The following is a 24,271-nucleotide window of genomic DNA, read 5'->3' on the forward strand; positions in this document are numbered from 1 at the left end:
AAAATTCCTGAAAAGAAGAGCAAACTGCCAGAGGTCATTGTACATGTTGGTACAAACGACACAGGCAAGTCAAGGGATGAGGTCCTCCAGAATGAATGCAGGGAGTTAGGTAAGAAGTTAACAAGCAGGTCCTCAAAGGTTGTGATCATTGGACTACTCCCGGTGCCACATGTTTGCGAGCAGATTTGGAAGTCGGTGTGTGCGATGTCGTGGGCATCACTGAGTTGTGGCTGAAAGAAGATCATAGCTGGGAGCTTTAACATCCAAGGATACACATTGTATTGAAAGGGCAGGCAGGTAGGCAGAGAGGGTGGGAGGGCTTTGTTGGTAAAAAATGAAATTAAGTCCCTAGAAAGAGGTGACATAGGATCGGAAGGTGTAGAATCCTTGTGGGTAGAGTTAAGAAACTGCAGGGATTAAAAAAAACCTGATGGACATTATACACAGGCCTCTGAACAGTAGCCAGGATGTGGGCTACAAATTATAACAGGAGAGAGAACAGGCATTTGAAAAGGGCAGTACTATGATAGCCATAGGCAATTTCAATATACAGGTAGAACCAGGATAGATCCCAAGAGAGTGATTTTGTAGAATGCCTTTTCAGGTGGCTTTTTGTGCAGCTTATTGTTCAGCCCAACAGGAAATGGCAATTTTGGATTGGGTGAGTGTAATGAACCAGATTTGATTAGGGAGCTTAAGGTAAAGGAACCTTGGGCGGGGCGGAATTGATTGGAAGGATACACTAGGCAGGGATGACAGGAGAATAGCAATGGCTGGAGTTCCTCAGGGCAATTCAGAAGGTGCAGGATAGACACATCCCAAAGGAGAAGTACTTTAAAGCTTGGTTGACACTGCCGTGGCTGACAAGAGGAGTCAAAGACAGCATAAAAGCAAAAGAAAGGGCATATAATATAGCAAAAATTAGTTGGAAGTTAGTGGATTGGGAAACTTTTAAAAACCAATAGAAGGCAACTAAAAGATGAAATATGAAGGTAAGTTAGCCAATAATATAAAAGAGGATACAAAAAGTTTTTACAGGCACATAAAGAGTAAAAGAGAGGTGAGAGTGGATATCGGACTGCTGGAAAATGACAGAGAAGAGGTAGTGATGAGGGATAAAGAAATTGTGGGCGAAGTTAATAAATATTGTATGTTAGTCTTCACTGTGGAAAACACTAGCAGTATGCCAGAAATTCGAGAGTGTTGGGGGCAGAAGGACTGTCGTTGCTATTACTAAGGAGAAGGTGCTTGGGAAGCTGAAATGTTTGAAGGTAGATACGTCACCTGGAGTAGATGGACTACACCCTAGGGATCTGAAAGAGGTAGCTGAAAAAAATTGTGAAAACTGTGATCTTTCACAAATTGCTAGAATTTTAGAATGGTTCTGGAGGACTGTAAAATTGCAAATGTTACCCCACTATTTAAGAAGGGAGGGAAGCAGAAAAAAAGCTGACATTATAAGCCAGTGAGGCTGACTTCCATGGTTGGGAGGATGTTGAAGTCCATTATTAAGGTTGAGGTTTTGGGGTACTTGGAGGTACATAATAAAATAAGCCACAGTCAGCATGATTTTCTCATGGGGAAATCTTGCCTGACAAATCTTTTGTAATTCTTTGAGGAAATAAAAGTTGGATAGATAAAGGAGAATCAGTGAATGTTGTTTACTTGGATTTTCAGAAGGCCTTTGCAAAGGCTTATCAAGCTTATCAAGCTAAGAACCCCCCATGGTATTACAGAAAAGATACTAGCGTGGATAGAGCATTGGCTGATTGGCAGGAAGCAAAGGTTAGAATAAAGGGACACTTTTCTGGTTGGCTGCCACTGATTAGTGGGATGCTGCAGAGGCCAGCGTTGGGACCGCTGCTTTTCACATTATAAGGTAATGACATGGATGACAGAATTGATGTCTTTGTGGCCAAATTTGCAAAGAATATGAAGATAGGTGGAAGGGCAGATGGTGTTGAGGCTGCAGGCAGTCTGCAGAAAGACTTAGACAGATCAGGAGAATGGGTAATGAAGTGACTAATGGAATATAGTGTAGGGGAGTGTATGGTCATGCATTACATATGTAATGAAGGCATAGACTACCTTTCAAATGGGGAAAAAAATATCAGAAATCAAAGGTGCAAAGGGACTTGGGAGTCCTCATGCAAGATTCCCTAAAGGTTAACTTGAAGGTTGAGTCAGTGGTAAGGAAGTCCTATGCAATGTTAGAATTCATTTTTAGAGGACTAGGATATAAAAGCAAAGATGTAATGCTGAGGGTTTATAAGGCATTGGTCAGACTGCTCTTGCAGCATTGTGAGCTGTTTTAGGCTTATCTAAGAAAGGATGTGCTGGCATTGGAGAGGGTCCAGAGGAGGTTCACGAGAACTGTTCTGGAAATGAAAGGATTAAAATATGAGGAGCATCTGATGGCTCTGGGCTTGTACTGACTGGAGTTTAGAAGTATAAGGAGGGATCTCATTGAAACTTGTCAAATATTGAAAGGCCTTAGCAGAGTGGATGTGGAGAGGATGGTTCCTATAGTGGCGGAGTCTAGGACCAGAGAGCACAGCTTCAGAATGTCAACTTAGAATATAGATGCTGAGGAATTTCTTTAGACAGAGGGTAGTGAACCTATGGAATTAATTGCCACAGATGGCTGTGGAGGCCAAATCAATGAATATATTTAAAGCATAGGTTAATAGGTTCTTGATTAGTCAGGCATCAAAGGTTATGGGGGAGAAGGCAAGAGAATGGGATTGAGAGAGACAATAAATCAGCTATGACGGAATGGTGGAGCAGACTCGATGGGCCGAATGGCCTAATTATGCTCCTATGATTAAATCGAAAGACAGGCCAGATGGATTCAAGGCTGAAGAGCTGACACAGAGGGGCAGGAGATTCAGGTTTGTGGGCTATTGACCTCTTCTGAGGTGCAGCTGACCAGTACAATTGGTAGCATTAATACTACACAGGAGGATTTAAGGTAACTTGACAGTAGACTGGGACTCTGAGCAGGAGCAAGACCTAGATAAAGCGGTGACCTGCAAGAGTGAATCAGATTAGTCAGAGGTACAGTAAAGGCAGGGAAAGGAAGACTCAAGAGAAACTTTTGTTATATCATTGCATGTGGCTTAACAGACAAGGTGGACGAACTTAGGTATGGATTAGCACTGAAGCAGGACGATATAGCTATAACAGGAACATGGACTAGCAGTTCGATATTCCAAGATAAAGATGCTACGGGCATGACCGTGGTGAGGTGGGGGTGTGGCCTTTTTGATAAGGGATTACAACCAGCAGTACTTAGAGATGACATTCTTGGGGGATCACCCGTGAGGCCTTATGGGTAGAACTTAGAAACAAAGAGAGGTGTATCACTCTAGATCCCCACCCCACCCACCAACAATCAGCGGAAACTTGATGAGCAGTTGTGCAGGGAAATTTCTCACAGTTGTAGGAATAATAGGGTTGTATCGGTGATATTTTTAAATATCACCCAGATGTTAAGGGCCTGGGCAGGGTGGAATTTGTGAGGTAAGTTTCCTACAGAGAAGAATGTAATACTGGACCTCCCCTTCGGGAGCATGTCCGAGCGGGTAATTGAAGTGGAAGTCAGGAAACACGCTGTCTCCAGTGACCCTAATTCTATTCATTTTCCTATGGTGGTGGAAAAGAATGTGTGTGCTGCTCCAGAAAAGGAAGGCAGAGGTCCACGGGTTAGGGTGCTATATAGATTATAATTATTAGATTGAATCCAGTAGGAGTAAAATGAGGGAGCCTCTTCGAAAGGCACAAATACAAGTGGAAGGCCTTTAAGACTGTGATAGCAAAAGTTCAGGAATGACATATTCCCATTAGAGTGAGGGGAAGTTTAAGTAAACCTGACAAGTTTCGGTAACCTTGGCTGATGAGAAATTGAAGCTCTGGTCAAGGAAAAGGGTTTAGGATGGGAGGAATGAATCTCTTGATGATTATAAAAAGATTAAGAATATTCTTAAAAAGGAAATCAGGAGGGCAAAGAGAGTGTATGTGATGGATCTAGCAAGTAAGGTTAAGGAAAATCCTAATTAGGCTCTTGGTTGGAAATCTCAACTGTTTATTCACCTACATAGATCCTGCCTGACTTGCTGAGTTCCTCCAGCATCTTGTGTGTGTTGCTCTACATATCCAGCATCTGCAGAATTTATGTCTAAGGAAAATTTCAATAGGTTCTATAGTTATATTAAGAGTAAAATTGTAGCTAGGATGAGAGCAGACCCCTTTAGAGATCAGCAGGGCTGCCTGTGTCTCAAGTGACAGTAGATGAGTACGATTTTTGACAAATATTTCTCCTCAGTGTTTACTAAGGAGAAAATCAAGGTTGTCTGAAACATGGATAACAAGTGGAGATATTTTGGAGTGCATTTGTGTTACCAGGAGAAAGTAGTTACAGCATTACAATGTATTAAGATGGATAACTCCCCAGGGCCTGACGAAGTTCATCTTTTCTGTGATGCTAACGAAGAAATTGTGGAGATATTTGCTTTATTGTTAGCCACTGGTGTCGTACCCAAAGACTGGAAGGTGGCTATTGGTGTTCCATTGTTAAAAAAGGGTAGCAAGGAGAATCCAGGGAACTACAGAAAATAGAGGGAATTCTGAAGGACAGGATCTACCAGCATTTGGATAGACAGAGTCTATTCAGAGGAGTTAGCATGGCTTTCCTGTGTGGAAAGCAGTACTTCACAAATCTTTTAGAGTTCTTTGAAGAGTTCATCAAAAAGGTAGATAAGGGTAGCGCAGTGGATTTTGTCTGCTTCAACTTTAGCAAGGCCTTCAACAAGATCCCGTACGGAAGGTTAGGACCCATATAATCCAAAAAGAGGTAGTTAGGTGGATTCAAATTTGGTTCAGAGGTAGGAATTAGAGCATAGTGGTTGAAGGGTGTTTCTCAGAGTGGAGGCTGGTGACTAGGGGGTCACTGTTAGGACCACTGTTAAGATTTGATGTGAATTCATTAAGATTGACCAGTAAGTTTCAAAATGACACAGTTAGGTGTTGTTGATTGTGACGAAGGCTATAGTAGATTACAGGGAGATCCTGATTGGTTAAGGATGTCACCCAAGGAATGGAAAATGGATTTCAATGCAGGTAAGTGTAAGGTGATGTATTGTATAAAGTCCAACCAGCTAGGACGTACATTGTGAATAGTAGGGTGCGAGGGAGTGTAATGGTGTATAAGAGCATAGTTCATTGAAAGTGGGATCACAGGTAGACAGGGTGGTGAGAGCACTGTGTAACTTGCTGGCCTTTATCAGTGAAGGCAATAAATAAAGGGATTGGCCTCACTTGGTGTACTGTGTATCATTTTGGTCGTTCTGTTACAAGGAAGACTTGGTTAAAGTGGAAAGAGTGCAGAAAAGGTTTATGAGGGCATTGCCAAGATTGCCAGAACCAGAGGGTGGTGTTATAGGAAGAGACTGGCCAGGCTAGATCTTTATTTCTTAGAATGTAGGAGAATGAGGGGTGACTCTATAGAACGTTCAAAATTATTAAGTCTTCTCCCCATGGTAGGGGAGTCCAAAAACAGGAGGTTATAGATTTAGGATGAGATTTAAAAGGGACCTGAGGGACAACATTTTCTCTCAGAGGGTGGTAAGTATATGGAACGAGCTGCCAGAAGTGGTTGAGGCAGGTACAAATGTATCACTTACTTATTTGTTGGAATGGGCCCCTCCAGCCCTTCGAGCCACGCCACCCAGCAATCCACAGGACAACTTACGATGCCCAGTTAAACTACCAACTGGTATGTCTTTGTGGGAGGAAACCAGAGTTCCTGGAGGAAACCCAAGCGGTCATGGGAGGAATGTACAAACTCCTATTTAATAAGCATTTGCATAGCTGCATGCAGGGAAGGACTTAAGAGAGATTTGAGCTGGATTCAGGAAAATGGGACAAGCTGGGTGGGCACTGTAGCCCATAGTGGATTTGTTGGGCTGAAGGGCATGTATCTGAGCTGTATTGCTCAATGATGTCTGAGTCAACTGGGATCAATTCACTGAGTTTAGATGATTAAGAGGTGATCTCACAGAAATACTAAGAAAATTAAATGTACTAGATAGACACATCTTCCCGATGGATGGATGGATGGATGGATAGTGGAGAAAAAGCGGTTTTTGAATCAAGGCAAGGAGCATGTCACTTAGAACCAAAAAACAAGATCAGGAGAGTTTTCTTCACCCAAAGATTGTTAAATTGGTGGAATTTGCTACAAATGATGAATAATAATGCTACAATAATTTAGTTATTAAAATATACCCTAGGAAACAGATACATTTCTAAAAGAAAAACAAGTTTAAGGAATATGGGAAGAATGGAAGAGCAGGACACTGAAGTGCATCATCAACCATAATAGATGGTGTAGCAGAACTAAAGGGGCTGAATAATCTTCTTCTGCTCCTGTGTTCTGTATGTAATAATTCAAGAGAATGTATGCTTTGCGTAGACAAATCAGACCATTTGCTCAAGTGCAAGTGTTATTATCTGCCTTCATATATTTTAGACAAAGTGCCTAGGATATTGTAATCCCATGTGCAACTCACCCTGCAAACGTCCTTTGCACGTGTAATGGATGTACTTCAAGCCTGAAACAATTTCTCTGTTAACCTAAAAAAGAAATCAATAAGCTATTTCATTCTTAAGTTTCAACATTATCAACGTACTTAAACTGATTACATTTCACAAACACAATATAATTTCATGAGGCAGCTAGGGTTAAATACAACCCTATCTTCCATTCAGTTATGAGCAGGTTAGCAATTTTTCACTTACTGTAGGGCGTCGACCATACTGAACTCCACCGTTTTCTCTCCCTGCCTAACTCCTTGACTAATAGAATTCTACTATTCGATGAGGTTAGCCAGGCTCCATGGAGTCAGTGAACGACTGAACTTAAAATAAATTATTTTTAAAATTAAGCATTTTTCTCATCTTCCTCTGGCAAAGTACTTGAGCTCAATTTGCAACGGCTTCATGTAATGCAAATGAAAGCTGATCTGCCTATGCTCGACTACTACTAGAGTACAGAATTATTTTCACAGAAGAATTTAAGTCTTCTGTGAGAATTTTTGCTGTTTTCCACAGAACAAATCAAATGTTAAAGTATTGCCTTTGTGCACCACAGCAATTGGTAGCATTAATCAAATCCAACATAAACATAATGGCTGCACGTTCTCCTTCTGTAGCATACATTTCTATAATTCCAATGCAAAAGACCTTTATAACTATGAAATTATTCAAAAAATCCAGTGGCTTTATTTATTAATTCTGAACTGCTCAAGTATTTAACAAAAATAGTGTAGTCAATGTGTCATACAGCACAGAAATGTATACTTTGGCCCTCAACGTCCATGCCAATCTTATTGTCCATCTACACTAATCCCATGTACAAGCATTAGGTCCATATCCCATCTATGCATCTGTCTAAAATGTCTCTCAAACATAATGAATGTATGTGATTCCAGCATCTCCTCCAGAAGCATGAACTACATTGTGTAAAATAATTATCTCTCAAATCCCCTTCCTCTCACGTAAACCCATTTCCTCTTGTTTTGACAGCCAAGAGGGAAGTCCTTGTTATCAAACCCCTGATGTTAAACCAGAGTGAGAAAATCAGGTGTGTGAATGAATTGAATGTAAGGATTGCTGAAATTATCTTGAAGAGCAAAGTGATCATTAAAGCAGAAAGCTTTACAGGCAGAAATAACACAAGGTATAATGTTCTGAGGCAGAATCAGAATCATTGATGGGTGAGGAAGAGCAATTTCACTCCACTTTGGTTATCGTTCAGCTAACACCAAGCATGAGAGGTGCACAAATAGTTGAATGGTCATCAACATGCAGCATGGAACAGAACAGAGCATTAAACACAGATACAAGACACATAGCATGAAGTAAGATGACCGTCATAATTATAATCAAGCTGCAACTGACCATTTTAAAATCCTTCATTAAATCAAGGCTTTGTCATTCTAAATGCAAATATGTGTTAAGAACAAGGCTTTGAATTCTTCGAAGTTATTCGATACTATTACATCTATTAGCATTAAAATAAAAATTCATACTTTAAAGTTAATTTTCAATCTGTATTCAACACCTTCCTTCAGCACAAAGGTCTTCTTCTTCAGAGCTGCCAGGTCACCTGGAAAATAAATTGTATCATAGAGCAATTTATACCTTTGACTTGACACTAAGTTAGAAAACAGTCTTGGTGAGGCACATTATGAATCAGCAATAATGACCTCTTAATACAAATTTTACACCACATTTGGGAGCTGTTTTGCTGCCCAATAAATCAGGTAAATGGCCCTTACTGGCACAAGAAAACACACAAAAAAAAAGAAACACACTAGAGTTTTGAAATGCTAGACTTTGGAAAAATGATAACAATTATTAATGTTCATATTGGTTTAGAAAATGCACTAAATTATAAATGGCATGTACTTCACAAATAAATGTCACTTTCACTATTTTTCCTTTTTATTAATTCAGTAATCCTTTCAAGAAAATGGCTAAAGCTTATGACTAATTCTCATCTTGAATACCTTCATGCTATAGACTGAAAATGTGGTTATCTCTACACTGAAGCATGGTACAAAGGCTGTTTGAGATCTATGGCTCACTGTGTTAAGAACAGAAAAAAAAAGTCCAATAGATTTAAATGCTGACAAACAATCTACAGAGGGCAGCACTTCTAAACCTTTCTTGAAAGGATAATATAGATGCTGAACCAAAAGCAAAGAGGGAGGAGGATCATGATGTGCAGTTAATGTACCACAGTTGGCAATTTAGGCACAATGTTAACTTAATGCATACTGTTCACTTTAATGATTTCAGGACCAAATTTATATAGCTGCTTTGTTAGATGAGAAATGTAAGTGGTGGGCAAGCACCCGTTAAAACTGCACTGTTGGAAACCAGGCTGGATCCACTCTAAGAGTAATTCATTGTGGCCACAGCTGACTGACAACAATAGTGGTTCAAGTGAATCTGATCTGAGAGATACTCATACCAGCACAGCTCTGAAAAGGGTCAGGGCTTTGTGGTTTACAGATGTTGGATGCTGGAGAAACAGATGGAGGAAATCGAGAGATGATCTGGACCTTCAGGAAAAGGGAACACCCTCCAGATGCTCACTGGGAAGGCAGTGGAATTAGACAAACCTGGAGGTCCATGTTAGGAATCAAACCTCAGGACACAAATCATCCAGTGACCTCAAACAACTGATCAAGTTCAGTGAATGCATTTTCCACTTCACAACAGCACCAACAGACACCATTCAATGCACTCAAACTCTGTGGCTCAATTAACAACAATACTGTTGATGAGGATCTGATTTTAACAGTTATAGGTTGACTTCATCCTCAGATATATTTACTTCATCACTACCTCTCTCAGAATGCCAGCGTCAATTATGAAAACCACGTTGTCACAAAAAAATTGGTAACACTGAATGGGCCACTTGATCTCTCTCTCACAGATCATAATAGCACAAAGGCAGAAATAACTAGAGATAGACTGACACCCTAATCCCCAAAGGATGTAACAGTGCTCACACTCACAGACACATCAATGGCCAAATCCCGAATTAATGATGAATTGAAAACCTTTGGACACTAAAGGTACTTAAAGATCTTCAAGATTAATTTGATTTGTCACATCGAAACATAAAGTGAAACCTATCGTTTCACCTCAATGACCAACACAGCTCGAGGACTGTGTCGCGGGCAGCCCACAAGTGTCGCTGTAACTCACTAACCCTAACATTACACAGTCATGGAGTGCACGTGCTAACTCCTTCCAGACAGCAGCAGGAACTGAACACCGATTGAAGCACGCTGGTGCAGTCATTGCACTAACTGCTACTTTACTGTGCTGCCTCTCATATCACATCTCATTAGAAACTATATCCTTTGATTAAGGTGAAACAGAGTCACAACTTTAATGATTCCTACCAACATAACCTTACTACGCCATTTTCATTTGAGGAATCACATGCCAGGCCGTTTAGGAACAGAAGGGGCAAAGTGAAGATGAAAAGACATTGCCATGTGATTTTGCACCTCTTACCACAATCCCTGAACTCAACACTCAGGCTTTTAAAGAACTGCAAACAACCTGGGGGGGAGGGGCATGGAGAGGGGCAGGGGGTTGAGTCAACAGGCTGACGTGCCCAGCATGCAAGATTGTGAAGGATCAACATGGCTGTTAGCTGGTTTGAAAATAAGGTCGCACACAAGTTCTGTCCCAGTCCTGGATGATAATAGACGCATGAAGATGACTGATACTATAAGTACATGTGCCTCGCCAAAATGCTTGCATGTATGTCAGGGAACTTAGAAGGTCATGGAATTAGTACGATTTAGAACTTTATGCAGAGCTTGTAGTACATCTTTTCAGTGTGGAATTCCCAATTTACCCACTTGGATGCAGCATCTCATGATCCAAGCCTCAGTCCTTCTCCTGCATCTGAATACTAACATGGAAACTCAGAAGGCACTCTTAGAAAATCACAGCAATATGTCCATCAACTGATTACTGGACACCTTGTGGAAACCCCAGTTGGAGGCCAAATGCCCACGACAGGACTTGGTATCCTATACCAGTGGTTTTGCATACCAGCTAGTCTAGCTTGCATGTGGCAAAGAGGTGCTGGCCAAAACCAGGCCTTCACAGCTCAGAGCTGCTTGAAGATGTCCTCCGTCTCCGATTGCATCCGATTAACCATCGGGAAAATCTGTCAGGATACAGGCACTCACAGAATGGAAGAAGAGCTGTGTTATCTTTGCAATATGGTAACTCTCATTCACAAAAATGATTTGGAATAATTATTTGCTGGGGACACTTACTTTTGTATCATGGTCAAACAACTAATGTGATAATTGAAGGGAGAGGGAAGGTACATGAGCCGAGCAGGGAGCTGGGTTTGTAGTTACTTGTAATGCATTAAGATGATCTTAAGGATTAGTTTGGCAGAGATAGGCTGTTAGATTGCCACTTCCTTCTTCCGTTTCCTCCTCTTTCAGCTCCATTCCTTCCTTGTTTTCCTGCCTCTCATGAGCTCAGTGTATTTTTGTGTCTAGAGTTACAATTACATATGGGCCAGATGTTCCCATGTAGAAGACAACCGGGAAAATCTGTGTTCCAGTCTCCTGATTACTGCGGCTGGCTGGTGACATAGTAGCATCAGTGCTGGACCTTGGGGTAGAAGGTCCCGGGTTCAAATCCAGCTGGCTCCTGTGCACACTTTCCATTTGTTCTGGGTTGAGTGTTGAGCTAGCAACTTGTAAAAAAAGTTGCCTGCAGAAACATCAACAGCAAAAAAAAGCTGATGGCCTATGCTCTCTCGAGAGCTGAAAGGCAATTTCTCTCTTCTTTTTCTCCCGATTACTGTAACAACCTTCCACAAGTGGCTCAAGCCTGTTTCAGCAATCAGTCCTGCTTTCACTGGATACATATTGCCGCATGTGGAACATCCATCAGAACCATCAGCCATGCAATCTGTGGATTTTATTTGTTGGCAAGTGGCCATCCTCCGGTTTGCTATAGTCACTCAAATGTAGTTAGCATAATGGGTTGATGTATAGAATCCAAACACATTGACCTAAATGGTTTTCTGCCTTTGGTTACACATAAATGGGTGATACAGGAATAGAACCATTTTGGTTCAGGTCTAAAGTAGAGTTGGCATGCAACATCTTCAAAGTCAAACGCACACTTGTTCAACATTCAGCTTCAGAAGTTTCTGTCACAAAAAAGTTGCCAGCAAAATACTGCAACTCTTTCTTCCTTCAGCCTGGAAGATACCAGTCGGGTGCCAGATGGCAAATTAAATACATTATTGATGAAAATGCAAAGGGTAGAAATGAAAGAATGAAGCATCTCTTTGTTTGCTTAACTTTACAGACTTAAAAGCCTGTAAAGTCCATAAAATAGACCTACTTAAGATTAAATAGTGATGTGGGATAGAAATGGGCCTCAAATATATGGACCTAACATCTTCTCTTTCCCACACAATTTATTGTCCTTTTTTCAAGAAAAAGATCAATACATAAAGCATTAAATTACAAGCCTGTCATGTGCTAACATCACAAGGATACAAGAACTTTATGATTACATTATTTGACGCAGAGTGAAAAGCATGAGCTATTGATCACAAGACCTGAGTTTAAATTCCATCTTGCTTGCTGAGGATTTAAATTCAATCAATTAAGTATTTACAGAAATTTTTAAAAAACTAATACCAGTGACCAGATAAATACTGCCACCTTGTTGGAAGAACCTATTTGGTTTACTATGACAGAAAATGTGTTGTCTTTACTTAGTCTTTGCTAAATATAACTCCAGACCTATCACAGTAGTTGACTCTTAACAGTTCACAATGCATTGTTTATTTTATTTCACTCATTTTAAAGACAATGGCAAACAAAGTAAAGGCAGTCCTAGTCCCATGAATTGTCTTTTGGAAGAATAAATTAAAAAGAAAACAAAGAGAGTGTTGCTATTCACTGGCACAATGATCCATTAATTTTCATCTCCTTCCCTCCCAAGTGGAAATCTTTCAAAGTTCAGGAAATGATTAGTAGTGCTTGAAAGTGAAGGAAATTCAGGGTGCTACATTTCATCCACAGCTGGAGTCATCGATCCAATTCGATCTCATTTAGCATCATTCCTGAATTGATTGCTACTGCAACACTGAAGTTCATTAAGTTAATAGCTGTAAATGCAAAGTAAAATTCAAGCTGCTCTCAGGTTCAAACTAAGATCAGGTTTATATTCAATGTTGAATCACAAGCTTATTGTCAGTATACCTTAACAAAAGCTATACTCAGAAAAGTTATCGATATTTACCTTTAATACAGTTCAGTTCTGATTTTAATAGCTGTTATTCAGATGTAAAAATAATAGTAATGAGATGTTAATCAGTGGCTCTTGCTGTGTACTGGTTCCAAAGTTGAGTTAGCTGTTCAGACCAGTGAGCACACAGGCATGCAATGCCAAAGGTCAAAGTTCTTGATGTTTTCAGATTTGTAAGCTGAATCTGTTAGTTCACATCACTCCTGAGGTCATCTGGTGAAACAGACCCTTCATTTTGCTTCTAAGATCCTACAGCAGGGTATATCTGTGTAATATGAGAGGTCCCATTGATTTTAATGTGTTCAGTAAGGTTATACAGTAGATTAAGAAGAAAAGGGAAATTTAAGTTACCGAAATTATTTTGCTGTAATTCAGTGTTCCTAATTATCAGTGTTATAGTTATTTATTTTTAAATTTTACCTGTTAAAACTCTTTTACTTCTGTTATTTGCTTTCAAATGTCTCTGCTGTCCAAAGACAAAAGCTATTAAAATCACTCGCAAGGTTTGCATCCTGCCCAGCATGAGGAATGTTTTGCCAGCTAGCAAAGAAAGGTTGGGAACAGTTTGGCACCATGGCACTGAAGGTCCACTTGCCATTTAGACCATGTTACTGAAATCTGGGCCTTTGGACTTGTGAGATTGTCCCTCTGCAGCCAGACCAGGTGGTAACAGGCAACAATTCTAGATGAGTGATCAGGCTAGTAAAATCTGGCTCTTGCAATTTTGCATTCTCTCCAAAACCAACACTGGAAATAAATGGTAAGCACACTGAGTTTGTAGATACCAGAAACTGCCAGGAGTGAAAGAAATTTCAACAATTAGGAATTATGAAAAATTTGATGATATCAACAATGATCTTGAATGTTACAATGAAAATGAAGATTTGCAGGATGCAATCATCAAAAGCATTGTATGAATGTAGTCCATTATCTACACTAGGTGTCTGCACTGATTTTGATTTTGTTCATTGACAGTCAATCAAGAGAACACAACAGCACACACTGGATGAATCCCCCTGTCGATAACTCTTAGGAACGAATACAGTTTTATAGTACTGTACTAGTATTGGTAATGTTCTAATTTGTTCTGTATTTCATTTAAGTACACAACCTGTTACTCAGTTAAACTGTACTTTGTCTTGGTCTCGGCCCGAAACGTCGACAGTGCTTCTCCCTATAGATGCTGCCTGGCCTGCTGTGTTCCACCAGCATTTTGTGTGTGGTGTTGTTTGAATTTCCAGCATCTGCAGATTTCCTCGTGTTTGCTCTTTGTCTTTTTATACTTCTTTAGCTATTGCCATGAAACTCTGGCTGATTAGGGTAGTACTTAATTGGGACAAAATATACAGGTTCTGATGCATCCCAATTAACTGGAATGCACTGTGTTTGTATATATTAATGAAAGGTGATGGGTGATAAAGCGGATCACATCATTGCCCTTCAGTCCCTGGGATCTGATTCTGCATCCAACATAGACGATAATATTGCATCTCTTTCCAGATCCTCACGTGGAACAAACTTTTCCAATAAAACTCCAAACATAAATGTTCACAAACATCAAAAAAACCCGCATCTTTAAAACTTAACTAATGCCATATAGGATAAAGATGTTTTTCTTTTACAGATGTCTGACCAACAGCTAGCAATGCTAATTTATTATTGATGTCTACATAATGCTAATAAATGAGCTCTTCATTCCCCCCACATTGTTTTAATAAACTGTATGTTGGAGGCTGACTCGTGAGTCAACAGCCCTTCCACAGGGATTGTAATTGGCCAGACAGAGATGTCGGCATCTTGATCCCTGAACGTAGTTGTTCCTCCGTTGCCAGTAATGCTTTCAGCTGCCAAGGCCCTTAGCTCTGAAGTTGCTTCCCTGCCCCGCCCTTTACATTTGGTCCACACCTGAAAACCCAGCTCTTTGGCCAATCTTCTTGACATCCACTGCCTGGATCAACATTTTTTTTAAGTTTGGTAACTTTGAGACATTTTTATTACGCTGCATGGTCCACTTAAAGGGAAGATAATACGGAATACATTTTGACTTGTACAGAACACACATGCTGCATTTGGCAATGAATTTAACAACATGAGCACGCAAACATAAATTAGGAACAGAAGTGGATCTTTTGGCTACCCAAGCCTGCTCCACCCTTCATTGAATTCAGGACTAATTAGTAACCTTTCACTCTCTTGCTTGTACAACTCTATCTAACTGCCTCTAAAATATTCAAAGGCTTCATATCCACTGCTCTTCAAGCCAGGGGCTTTCAAAGATTTATGACCCTCACAGAAGAGAAAATGCTTCAAGTGTGCAATCTTTTATTTTTAAATAATCATCACTTGTTCTAAAATTGGTGCCCACCCCGAGGGCAACAACCTGAATCAGTCGGACTGCATGTTTTGCCAACCAAATCATTAGAGAATCCAGTTTATGTGAATTTCCAAATGATGTGGTTCAATGTTACCACAAATCTCTGCCTATCTAAGGGTGACCTTTAAATTATAGACTATAGATCAGATTGTAGTGCATCTTCTTGTCACACATTAAAGAAAGACGTAGCAAATCCTGACCACCGTCATTCACAACAATATGGACAGCTTTCTTCAAGACACATAGGCATTCTGGTACTCTACATTTTGCTTAAGAAGTCATTTCTAGTTTCGTGTACAGACAATGTCACCATTCTACCTCCATGCCTCATGGTACAGCAACTATCAGGAAATTCTAAGTAAAAGATTGCTAAAATATATATTTTTTTTACTTTAAATGCCCTTCAGAACCCCAGGAGTGTGAAAGTATTGTCCAACTTGAGAATCTTGGTACCTGGAAGGTCAAGTGTGAGACTGTGCCATTGACCCAAAACTAGGAGCCTGGACCTATGAGTTATCAGCTGGCACAATGGAGAGTGGCACTGGTGGGATGATGAACTCTGTAGTACTAGCAACTTGCAGGATGGGCTACTGGAGTGTTGTGTCACACTTGGTGCTTCACTGAACATTAGGAACCAGAGAAATTATGTCATGGCAGGAATCAGAGACCTCCTTGGCGCAATGGAAGATGAAACACCACAAGTTGCCTGGCGGGTGGGTGTACAAATATGGTAATGTGGAGAACAACATGGCAGCCAACTGTTAGTGCTGCGGACTCACAATTCCAGAGAGCCGAGAAAAACTCCTGATCATAGCTACTTCACTGCTTTGGTTCATTTATGTGCAGAAATTGGCTTCCATGTTTCCTAACACGGAGTGCCCACACTTCAAAATTTGGGTAACTGATGAACTTTATATTTAAGTAACAAAAAAGACCAAGGTAGAACTGATGGGGATGTGAAAGAATAGCCTGCAGGACTACAGAGATATAAGGGGAGAGTGAATGGAACTGCTAGAATTGCTGGGAATTAACAGATCTAATAGGTTAAGTGGTCCCCTTCAGCCTATTGGATCACTGTTGGCTCCCAGTAAGCATGAAACTGTACAAGCATGCAACTATACAAAGCCATTTGTAAGGTTGTAACTAGATGACCCCATCGTGATAACTTGACGCAGTCTGCCAGTGATTCAGATATCCCATTGTGCCTGCTCCATCAAAGTCCATCACTGAAGCAAAGCACACCCTTTATTCCTTAGCCCTTGTTACCTATATACCATTCTTGCTCAGTCACTCTCTACTTGCAGATCTCTCTTCTACATCACAGTAATCACCATGCTGTGCCAAGTACTGAGCAGTTGGTATTGGCAGCGTATAGATATTTGGACAGTATCTATGAGCCTGAACTATAAACATCAGTGGGTGATTTTGGAAGGTAGATAGAAGAGTTACAAAGATCAGAGTTGGTCCTGTGTATCACTGAACACTCACACACAGACATATGCAAGGTGCTGCATCTTTGTTCTACTGTCATACAAACAAACACTGCACAGAAACAAATTGGCCCCAGTCCACCTGATTATTGAAAAGCATTAACACACTTATGGGAATCCCAGGCAACTTGCCATTTAAAGAGTCACAAGCTTTAATAACATGTTTTTCCACATATTTTTGCTATTCATTATTGTGGGTGCCTTTCTCTAATCACCACAGGTCATGAAGTATTGGATTAAAAAAAAAGCAGACAGTAACTGGAGATGTTGAACTTTGGAAGGCATGAGGGTGGGAGCTGGCTATGGGAAGCTATGCCCAACACATAGGGTGTAGAAGACCAGTGTTAATGAAGGAGCAGAAAGTCTTGACCCAATTTTAATGGAAAGCAGGTTCCGTATCTGTCAAACCCAAGCAGGAAGAGCCTTTTGAGATCCTGGGCACGCGGGGAACAAACCCATCTTTTAAAGCCGGGGCTTATATATGTAAATGTTCCTGTAATCCCGGCTGAATCTGACCTCCCACCAGTCAATGAGTGCAGAAATCTGGATGCAAACATAGGAAAACTAGCACTGTGACCTACATTCATGGAAGGCAATGGGGTTCACCATAACCGAGGCTGGGATTTTCAAAGATCTCACCCTTAATTGATGGGATCTCTGGAAGAGCCAAAGGCTCCTACTGCAACAAGCTTCAGGGAACAACAGGACCTGCTATATTTTCCTGGCTGCCAAAAAGCATTCTCTAACTACTTAGCTGAACTGGAAATAGAGAAGTTGTCCCTGCTTGTGTCTGGAGATCTATAAATCATAGAAACAGAGTGCGATGTATGATGACTGACATCATGGATATTTGGAATTGCAGACCACCCTTAATTCTATAAAAGGTCCAAGTGTTAAAAGCACTGTACATGGAGGTTGAACATTGTTTTTCAATCTCACCACCCTGTTTGTCACTTTACGTTACCAGATCTTAATCTGTCTGTCACCCAGCATTAAAGTTTTAGTGAATTCAGATTAATATTATAACACTTCAGAGCTCATAGGGATCACACTGGAAGAAATCAAACCTAATGTCTCTGGCATGCAATGGCAAGTTAATTTGGAGCCAAGTGCAACTTTGCCATGTTAATCTCATTCAGATGACATCTCACTTAATAAAATTGAAAGACCACATCAGAAAAAGATAGTTACCTGTTAAATCCATAAAAATGGGCTCAGGTGCAGCAGTACAGATCAAGGTCAATCTTGTTACTTGAACGTTGGGTAAACTGGGATCTGCAAATGACAGACACATGTCAGCAGAGCTTTGAAAAATAGGCTTTTACCTTTAAAGTCCAACAATATTTCTCACCAATTACATAGTTTGTTACAACTGTACAGCTATAACAGTTGTACATCAACACAAAGTTCCTTGAACATTAAGTTATTTGATAAAAAAGGTTACAGTCAACAGATTACTTTAGAATATGAGTAACATGGGCCTTTAACAAGATTGCAAAGGTCATAAGCAATAAGCGTCCTAGTTTAGCTAGTTTTCTGAATGAAAATTACCTGGAATAGAAAATCCTTTGCTGCTTTCTCATCACCTGTTGCTGTTCAGTTTTATGACCATTATGTTTAACTTGGAATCACGTTTCACAGATCGCTTCAAAAATGCAACCTCAGACACAACTGCATTTCAGCGACCTTTGCTAACATATTTTTATTTTAAATGTGAATTTAAACCTCTATTTTATTCCTTCACATCATTTCTCATGTTCCAGTACCTCAAAATGTGTCCCCCATTCATAGTATTAAGCACACTGTGCAATTGCAGCTACACTGGACATTGGTCTTTCGATTTACTGTTGATGGACATTATTTTAATACTGCACTCCCTGACACACAGAAGCTCCTCAGGTAAACATTTCTAAAGCTTATAAAGAATTTATGCCAGATTTTCTTCACAGGTTCTCCAAACCAGCCGCATTAACTGACAGGAAATCAATAGAAACTCTGTTTACCCATCTGTCTACTAATTCTCCGGCCAACCATCTGGGTTGTGCCCTCTTCTCACTGCTACCTTCCAGCAGAGAAAGAGCAAAATGAGGTCCCACACCTCCAGGTTGAGAGACAACCACCAGCTTCTTGAACAGACCTGCACAACTGTACCCCTGCCTTAGCAATGGAACATTTAGGTCACTTCTGATTGTGTCTTTTTTTTCCACACACTGTCTTGTTTTTGCAAGGTTTTTTTTCTCTCTCTGTTCATTGTGCTGTATGAATTATGATTCATTTCTACTCTGTGTGTTGTCTGTACCAACGTGCCTGTGATGCTGCTGCAGGCCCGTTTTTTTACTGTATTTGTATCTCACTGTACTTGTGTACATGATAGTAAATAAAACTTGACTTTTGCCAATCCATAAGAAGTTCCCATTACAAACATTTCCACACTGGCCAAGGCTGAGAGAATTCATGTTAGCTAACTGCTATTGGAATCAGTTTAATGGGAACAAGAGTCGTGCTGAAACAGGATGACATTTCACTACTCTCCTCTGCTTTGGGTTGCTGCCAAAGATCAACTTAATCTCCAGAAAGTTCAGAACATGTTCCAGAACAAATTATCACCCAACCTCTATTTTATCTATTCAATGCACAAAAAAAAAATTCCAAGTGCAGCAAACAAATTGATGCCTGACCACCTTATGTAAAATTGACTATTGCTTGGTATTAATGGAAAATAGCATAATCAATCTGATCAACAATCTGCAGGGAAAAAAAACTTTGTAAATAGTAACCACGGTACAAGTGAATTGGTGTTGGATTTGATAGAGAGAAAGCAATGTCAGAAGCTGATTATTTTAAATTTATGCCAGGAAAACCACAATAGGGGAGTAAAAATGGACCACAATGAACCATAAAAATATAAGAAACAGGAGCAGGAGTAGGGCATCTGGCCCATCGAACCTGCTCTGCCATTGAGTAAGATCATGTTGATCCAGCCATGGACTCATCTCCACCTACCTGCCTTTTCCCCATAACACTTAATTCCCCTACTATGCAAAAATCTAGCCAACCTTGTCTTAAATATATTTACTGAGGTGGCCTCTACTGCTTTATTGAGCAGAGAATTCCAGATTCACCACTTTCTGGCAAAAGCAGTTCCTCCTCATCTCCATCCTAAATCTACTCCCCTGAATCTTGAGGCTATGTCCCCTAGTTCTAGTCTCACCTACCAGAGGAAACAAATTTCCTTACTCTATCTTAGCTATCCTTTTCATAATTTTATATGTTCCTATAAGATCTCCTCTCATTCTTCTGAATTCCAGCAAAGACAGTCCCAGGCAACTCAATCTCTCCTCATAGTCTAACCCCCTCATCTCTGGAATCAACCTGGTGAGCTTCCTCTGCACCACCTCCAAAGCCAGTATATCCTTCCTTAAGTAAGGAGAGCAGAACTGCACGTGGTACTCCAGGTGCGGCCTCACCAGAACCCTGTACAGTTGCAGCATAGCCTCTCTGCTCTTAAATTCAATCCCTCTAGCAATGAAGGCTAACATTCCATTTGCACTGGAAACCACCTGCACTGTTAATGAAGCAGCCTACAAAGAAATATACAGAATTGTTCACCTAAGTTCTTAGAAGAATATAAAGACAACACATAAATCTATAAACCTAAACTCTACTTATTTAGCAAACAGGATCAACAAAAGATGTCACAGGCAGCTTCATCTTAAAAGAAAAGGGCCTCCATTTGATGAAAAGATGGAAGTACCATAAGCTTAAAATGGGTAATGTGCTAATAAGATAGCCATTTAAAGGCTGTTTTGAGGCCATCTCTTTGGGCAGTTTATGATTATCATGATTTAAGCATTTTCGGAAGCATGAGGAAGATATCTCCAGGTTTCATACTCAGGCATCAAATAAAATATATTTATGCAAATGAAGCATCCAAAATCTTACTTCTATTAGAGGTGTGTCACCATCTGGTTGGCAAAATTTGGTTCAGAACATCACAGCTACAAAGTAAGAGGTCATGAGAGCATTACATGAGTGGATCTGAAGAAAGAATCTGGACAAGGAATACCATCTGGCTATAGTTGGAAGGAGCCCACCTCACCTTTCCTGCCATCTCTCCCATTGCCTGTTTCTATTCCATTTGTCCTCCAGCCCAAAGCAGGAGATGAATTTAGAATGGGGGTTGGCTAAGGACACACATACAACTATATACTCTGTGACCACAATCTACTTAGGAAGGTATTGAAGCATAGCTACAGATAAAATATTGATATTATGTTGCTAAGAGTTCCAGAAAAGTCTATTGACTTGACTCAGAAGTCCATTTGATATACGATCTAACTCCAACACAAAGTGAACATGACATGGCTTTAAGTAGTGTTAGAAACACTCAGGATCTATTTATTTGCTCTGTACAGTTGCTTGCTGTTCGGAGGAATTAGTAATTGAAGCACAAACCTGAAAAACAGCACACATTTTTTTAACGAGCATCTACAGCCTGTCAATCAGAACTTGAAAGATATTCAGGATCAGGATTCCTAATACATGATTTGACCCATTTACCAGGAGCTAACCTGTCATAAAGTTAAAAACAAAATTCCAGTGAAAACAGAGATTGCTGGACATCTCAGCAAGTTGGGCAGCATCTGCAGAACGAGAAATAGTTAACGCTTCAGGTTCTCAGCACTTCCCAGTTCTGATAAAGTTCAAAGTTCAAAGTAAATTTATTATCAATGTACAAACTTGTCAGCATATACAATTCTGAGATTCATTTTCTTGCGGGCATACTCAATAATTCCAATAACCATATTAGAATCAATGTAAGACTGCACAAAGAGTGCAGAGAACCAGTGTGCAAAAGACAACAAATTATGCAAATACAAAAAGAAAGAAAAAGAGAAATAATAATAAAATAAGTAAGCAATAAATATCAGGAACATGAGATGAAGAGTCCTTGAAAATGAGTCCTGAGATTGTGGGAATAGTTCAGTGATGGGGAAAGTGAAGTTGAGTGAAGTTATCCCCTCTGGTTCAAGACTGATAGCTGATGGGTAGTAACTGTTCCTGAACCAGGTGATGTGAGTCCTGAGGTTCCTGTACCTTCTACCTGATGGCAGCAGTGAGGTAAGAGCTTTGCCTAGTTGGCGTGGGCCCTGATGATGGATGCTGATTTCCTGCGTCAACACTCCATGCAGATGTACTCAATGATCGGGAGAGCTTTACCCATGAAGGACTGGGCCATATCCACTAACTTTTGTAGGATTCTCTGTTCAAGGGCATTAATGTTTCCATACCAAGCTGTGATGGAGCCAGTCAATATACACTCCATCGCACAGCTGTAGAAGTTGATCGTATTTTTAGATGTCATGCCAAATCTTCACAAACTTCTAAGGAAACAGAGCAGCTGCCATGCTTTCTTCATTATTGCACTTAAGTGCTGCGCCCAGGAAATGATAACACTGAGGAACTTAAAGTTGCTGACCTTCTCTACTCTGATACCCTGATGAGGACTGGCTCATGGACCTCTAGTTGCCTCCTCCTGGTCAATGATTAGCTCCTTGGTCTTGCTGATAATGAGTTAGATGTTATTGTGGCACCACTCAGCCAGATTTTCAAACTCCCTCCCATATACTGACTCATCACCACTTTGATTTGGCCTATGACGGTGGTGTCGTCAGTCAACTTGAATGTGGCACTGGAGCTGTGCTTAGCCAAAAAGTTATCAGTGTAAAGTGAGTAGAGCAGGGGGCTAAGGACACAGCCCTGTGGTGCACCTATGCGGGTGGTGATTGAAGAGGAAGTGTTGTTGTCAATCTGAACCAAATGCAGTCTGCAAGTGAGGAAATCAGGGATCCAATTGCACAAATAGGCAGAGGCCAAGGTCTTGAAGCTTATTGATTAGTTTTAGAGTCGCAGACCTGAAGCATTAACTATTTCTCTTTCTGATTCCTGACCTACTGAGCGTTTCCATTCTTTTCTGTTCCTCCTGCAATAAAATCCATAGTAAACGGTTTATGATTTCAAGGCCCTTTTTGGCTATGACTGTTTCTCTTTAGCCCCTAAAACCTCACAGCAAGATTGATCCCCAAGAATTGCACAAGTGAAAAGAAAAAAAAAAGTGAAATCTACCAGACTGTGAAAGCTTCTCAAAAATGTGGGATTCAACAAGGCACAATAGTGTAGTGGTCAGCATAAGACTATTACATCACCACTGACCAGGTTCAATTCCTGGCGCTGCCTGTAAGGAGCTTCTACATTCTCATCACTATGTGCAGTTCCCCGTTACGGTTTCCTCCCACATTCCAAAAGATGAATGGATTAGTTGGTTCATCGGTCACATGGGTACAAAAAGGCACTGCAGGCTCGCTTGGCCGGGAGGGTCTGCTACCATGCTGTATTTCTGAATTAAATTTAAATTAAAGAAGGAATTTAAAAGGAACATGAAAGAGTCACTTCAAAAAGGTGAATAAATAAATTGGTTTACATGAATGTAAGTCAATCAAAAATGGATAATGGCTGAACTATATTAAATAAAAATGATATGGATGATGACAAGTTCTGTTCAAACCTAAAATAACTCACGGAAGAAATATTAAGGATGAAATTTCAATAAAAATAATTGCATTAATATTTAATGGTTCTTAGCATAAGCAAAGCACTAATTAATTCAGAAGATATAATTTGCCTCACACCAGTATCAAGTCAAAAAAAATTAAACACAAAATTGGCCTTAGTTTTAATTTCTAAATCTGATTCAACCACAAAACTTCACTATACTTTCTTTAACTGAAACTGTTAATTATTATGCGATCGTCACAAGGTGTAGGGCTATCTCAAGCTGTTTTATCCTCCTAAAATGTCTGTTCATATGTTCCTTCTATCCTGGGATCAAATACAAAGTATGAAGAATATGTAGACACTGGGGTCATGGTAGCATAAAGAGGTTAGCACAACACCTGTAAGGAGTTTGGACACGCCTCCCGTGACCACATGGGTTTCCACGGGTGCTCCAGTTTCCTCTCACACTCTAAGGACATACTGGTTGCCAGGTTAATTGGTCATTGTAAATTATCCCATGAATAGGCCGGGATTATATTGGGGTATTGCTAGGCAGCGCAGCTCAAAGGGCCAGACGGGCCTATTCCAAATTGTATCTTAATAACTAAAATCATATTGCAGCTTTGTCAACAGTTCAACATCTGTAAGTCCCACACTAATCCTACATTTGCAGCTCCTGTCCATCCATTCCTTTAAGGGTGTCAGATGACATTGGGTGAATGAACAGGAATCAAGCAGGGAAGGGACTGAAAGTTTATTATTTATAAATATGGCAATGCACCCATTTTGCTAATGTAAGTCACTAAACATCTTGATGCATTCTATCTAAAGTATGTTTCATTTCTAAGATTTTTGTTGAAAATAAAATAACTTGGTTGAGGAAAAAATGATTTTGCCCACAGCTTTGGCTGGCTGGGGAATTTTAATCTGAAACAACCCACAATTGGTCAAGACATCTTACTGTCAAAAT

The 24,271-nt window shown here is 40.2% G+C and overlaps 1 protein-coding gene across 2 annotated transcripts in view; it reads right to left on the reverse strand.

Annotated features, from left to right (window-relative positions):
- The window catches only part of arhgdig (Rho GDP dissociation inhibitor (GDI) gamma), a 50,715-nt gene that overhangs the window by 1,326 nt on the left and 25,118 nt on the right, over window positions 1–24,271 (reverse strand). Inside the window, exons 3-5 of one of the 2 annotated variants that reach the window (XM_059978648.1) lie at window positions 17,938–18,021; window positions 8,091–8,167; window positions 6,570–6,633 (exon numbers count right to left, since the gene is read on the reverse strand). In XM_059978648.1, the coding sequence (XP_059834631.1) occupies window positions 6,570–6,633; window positions 8,091–8,167; window positions 17,938–18,021 (225 nt within the window). Of the gene's footprint in view, window positions 1–6,565; window positions 6,634–8,090; window positions 8,168–17,937; window positions 18,022–24,271 lie in introns of both variants that reach the window. The other variant, XM_059978647.1, reaches the window with a different exon arrangement.

Source organism: Hypanus sabinus, chromosome 9 (genome assembly GCF_030144855.1).
Source record: "Hypanus sabinus isolate sHypSab1 chromosome 9, sHypSab1.hap1, whole genome shotgun sequence".
NCBI classification, from domain to species: Eukaryota; Metazoa; Chordata; class Chondrichthyes; order Myliobatiformes; family Dasyatidae; genus Hypanus; species Hypanus sabinus.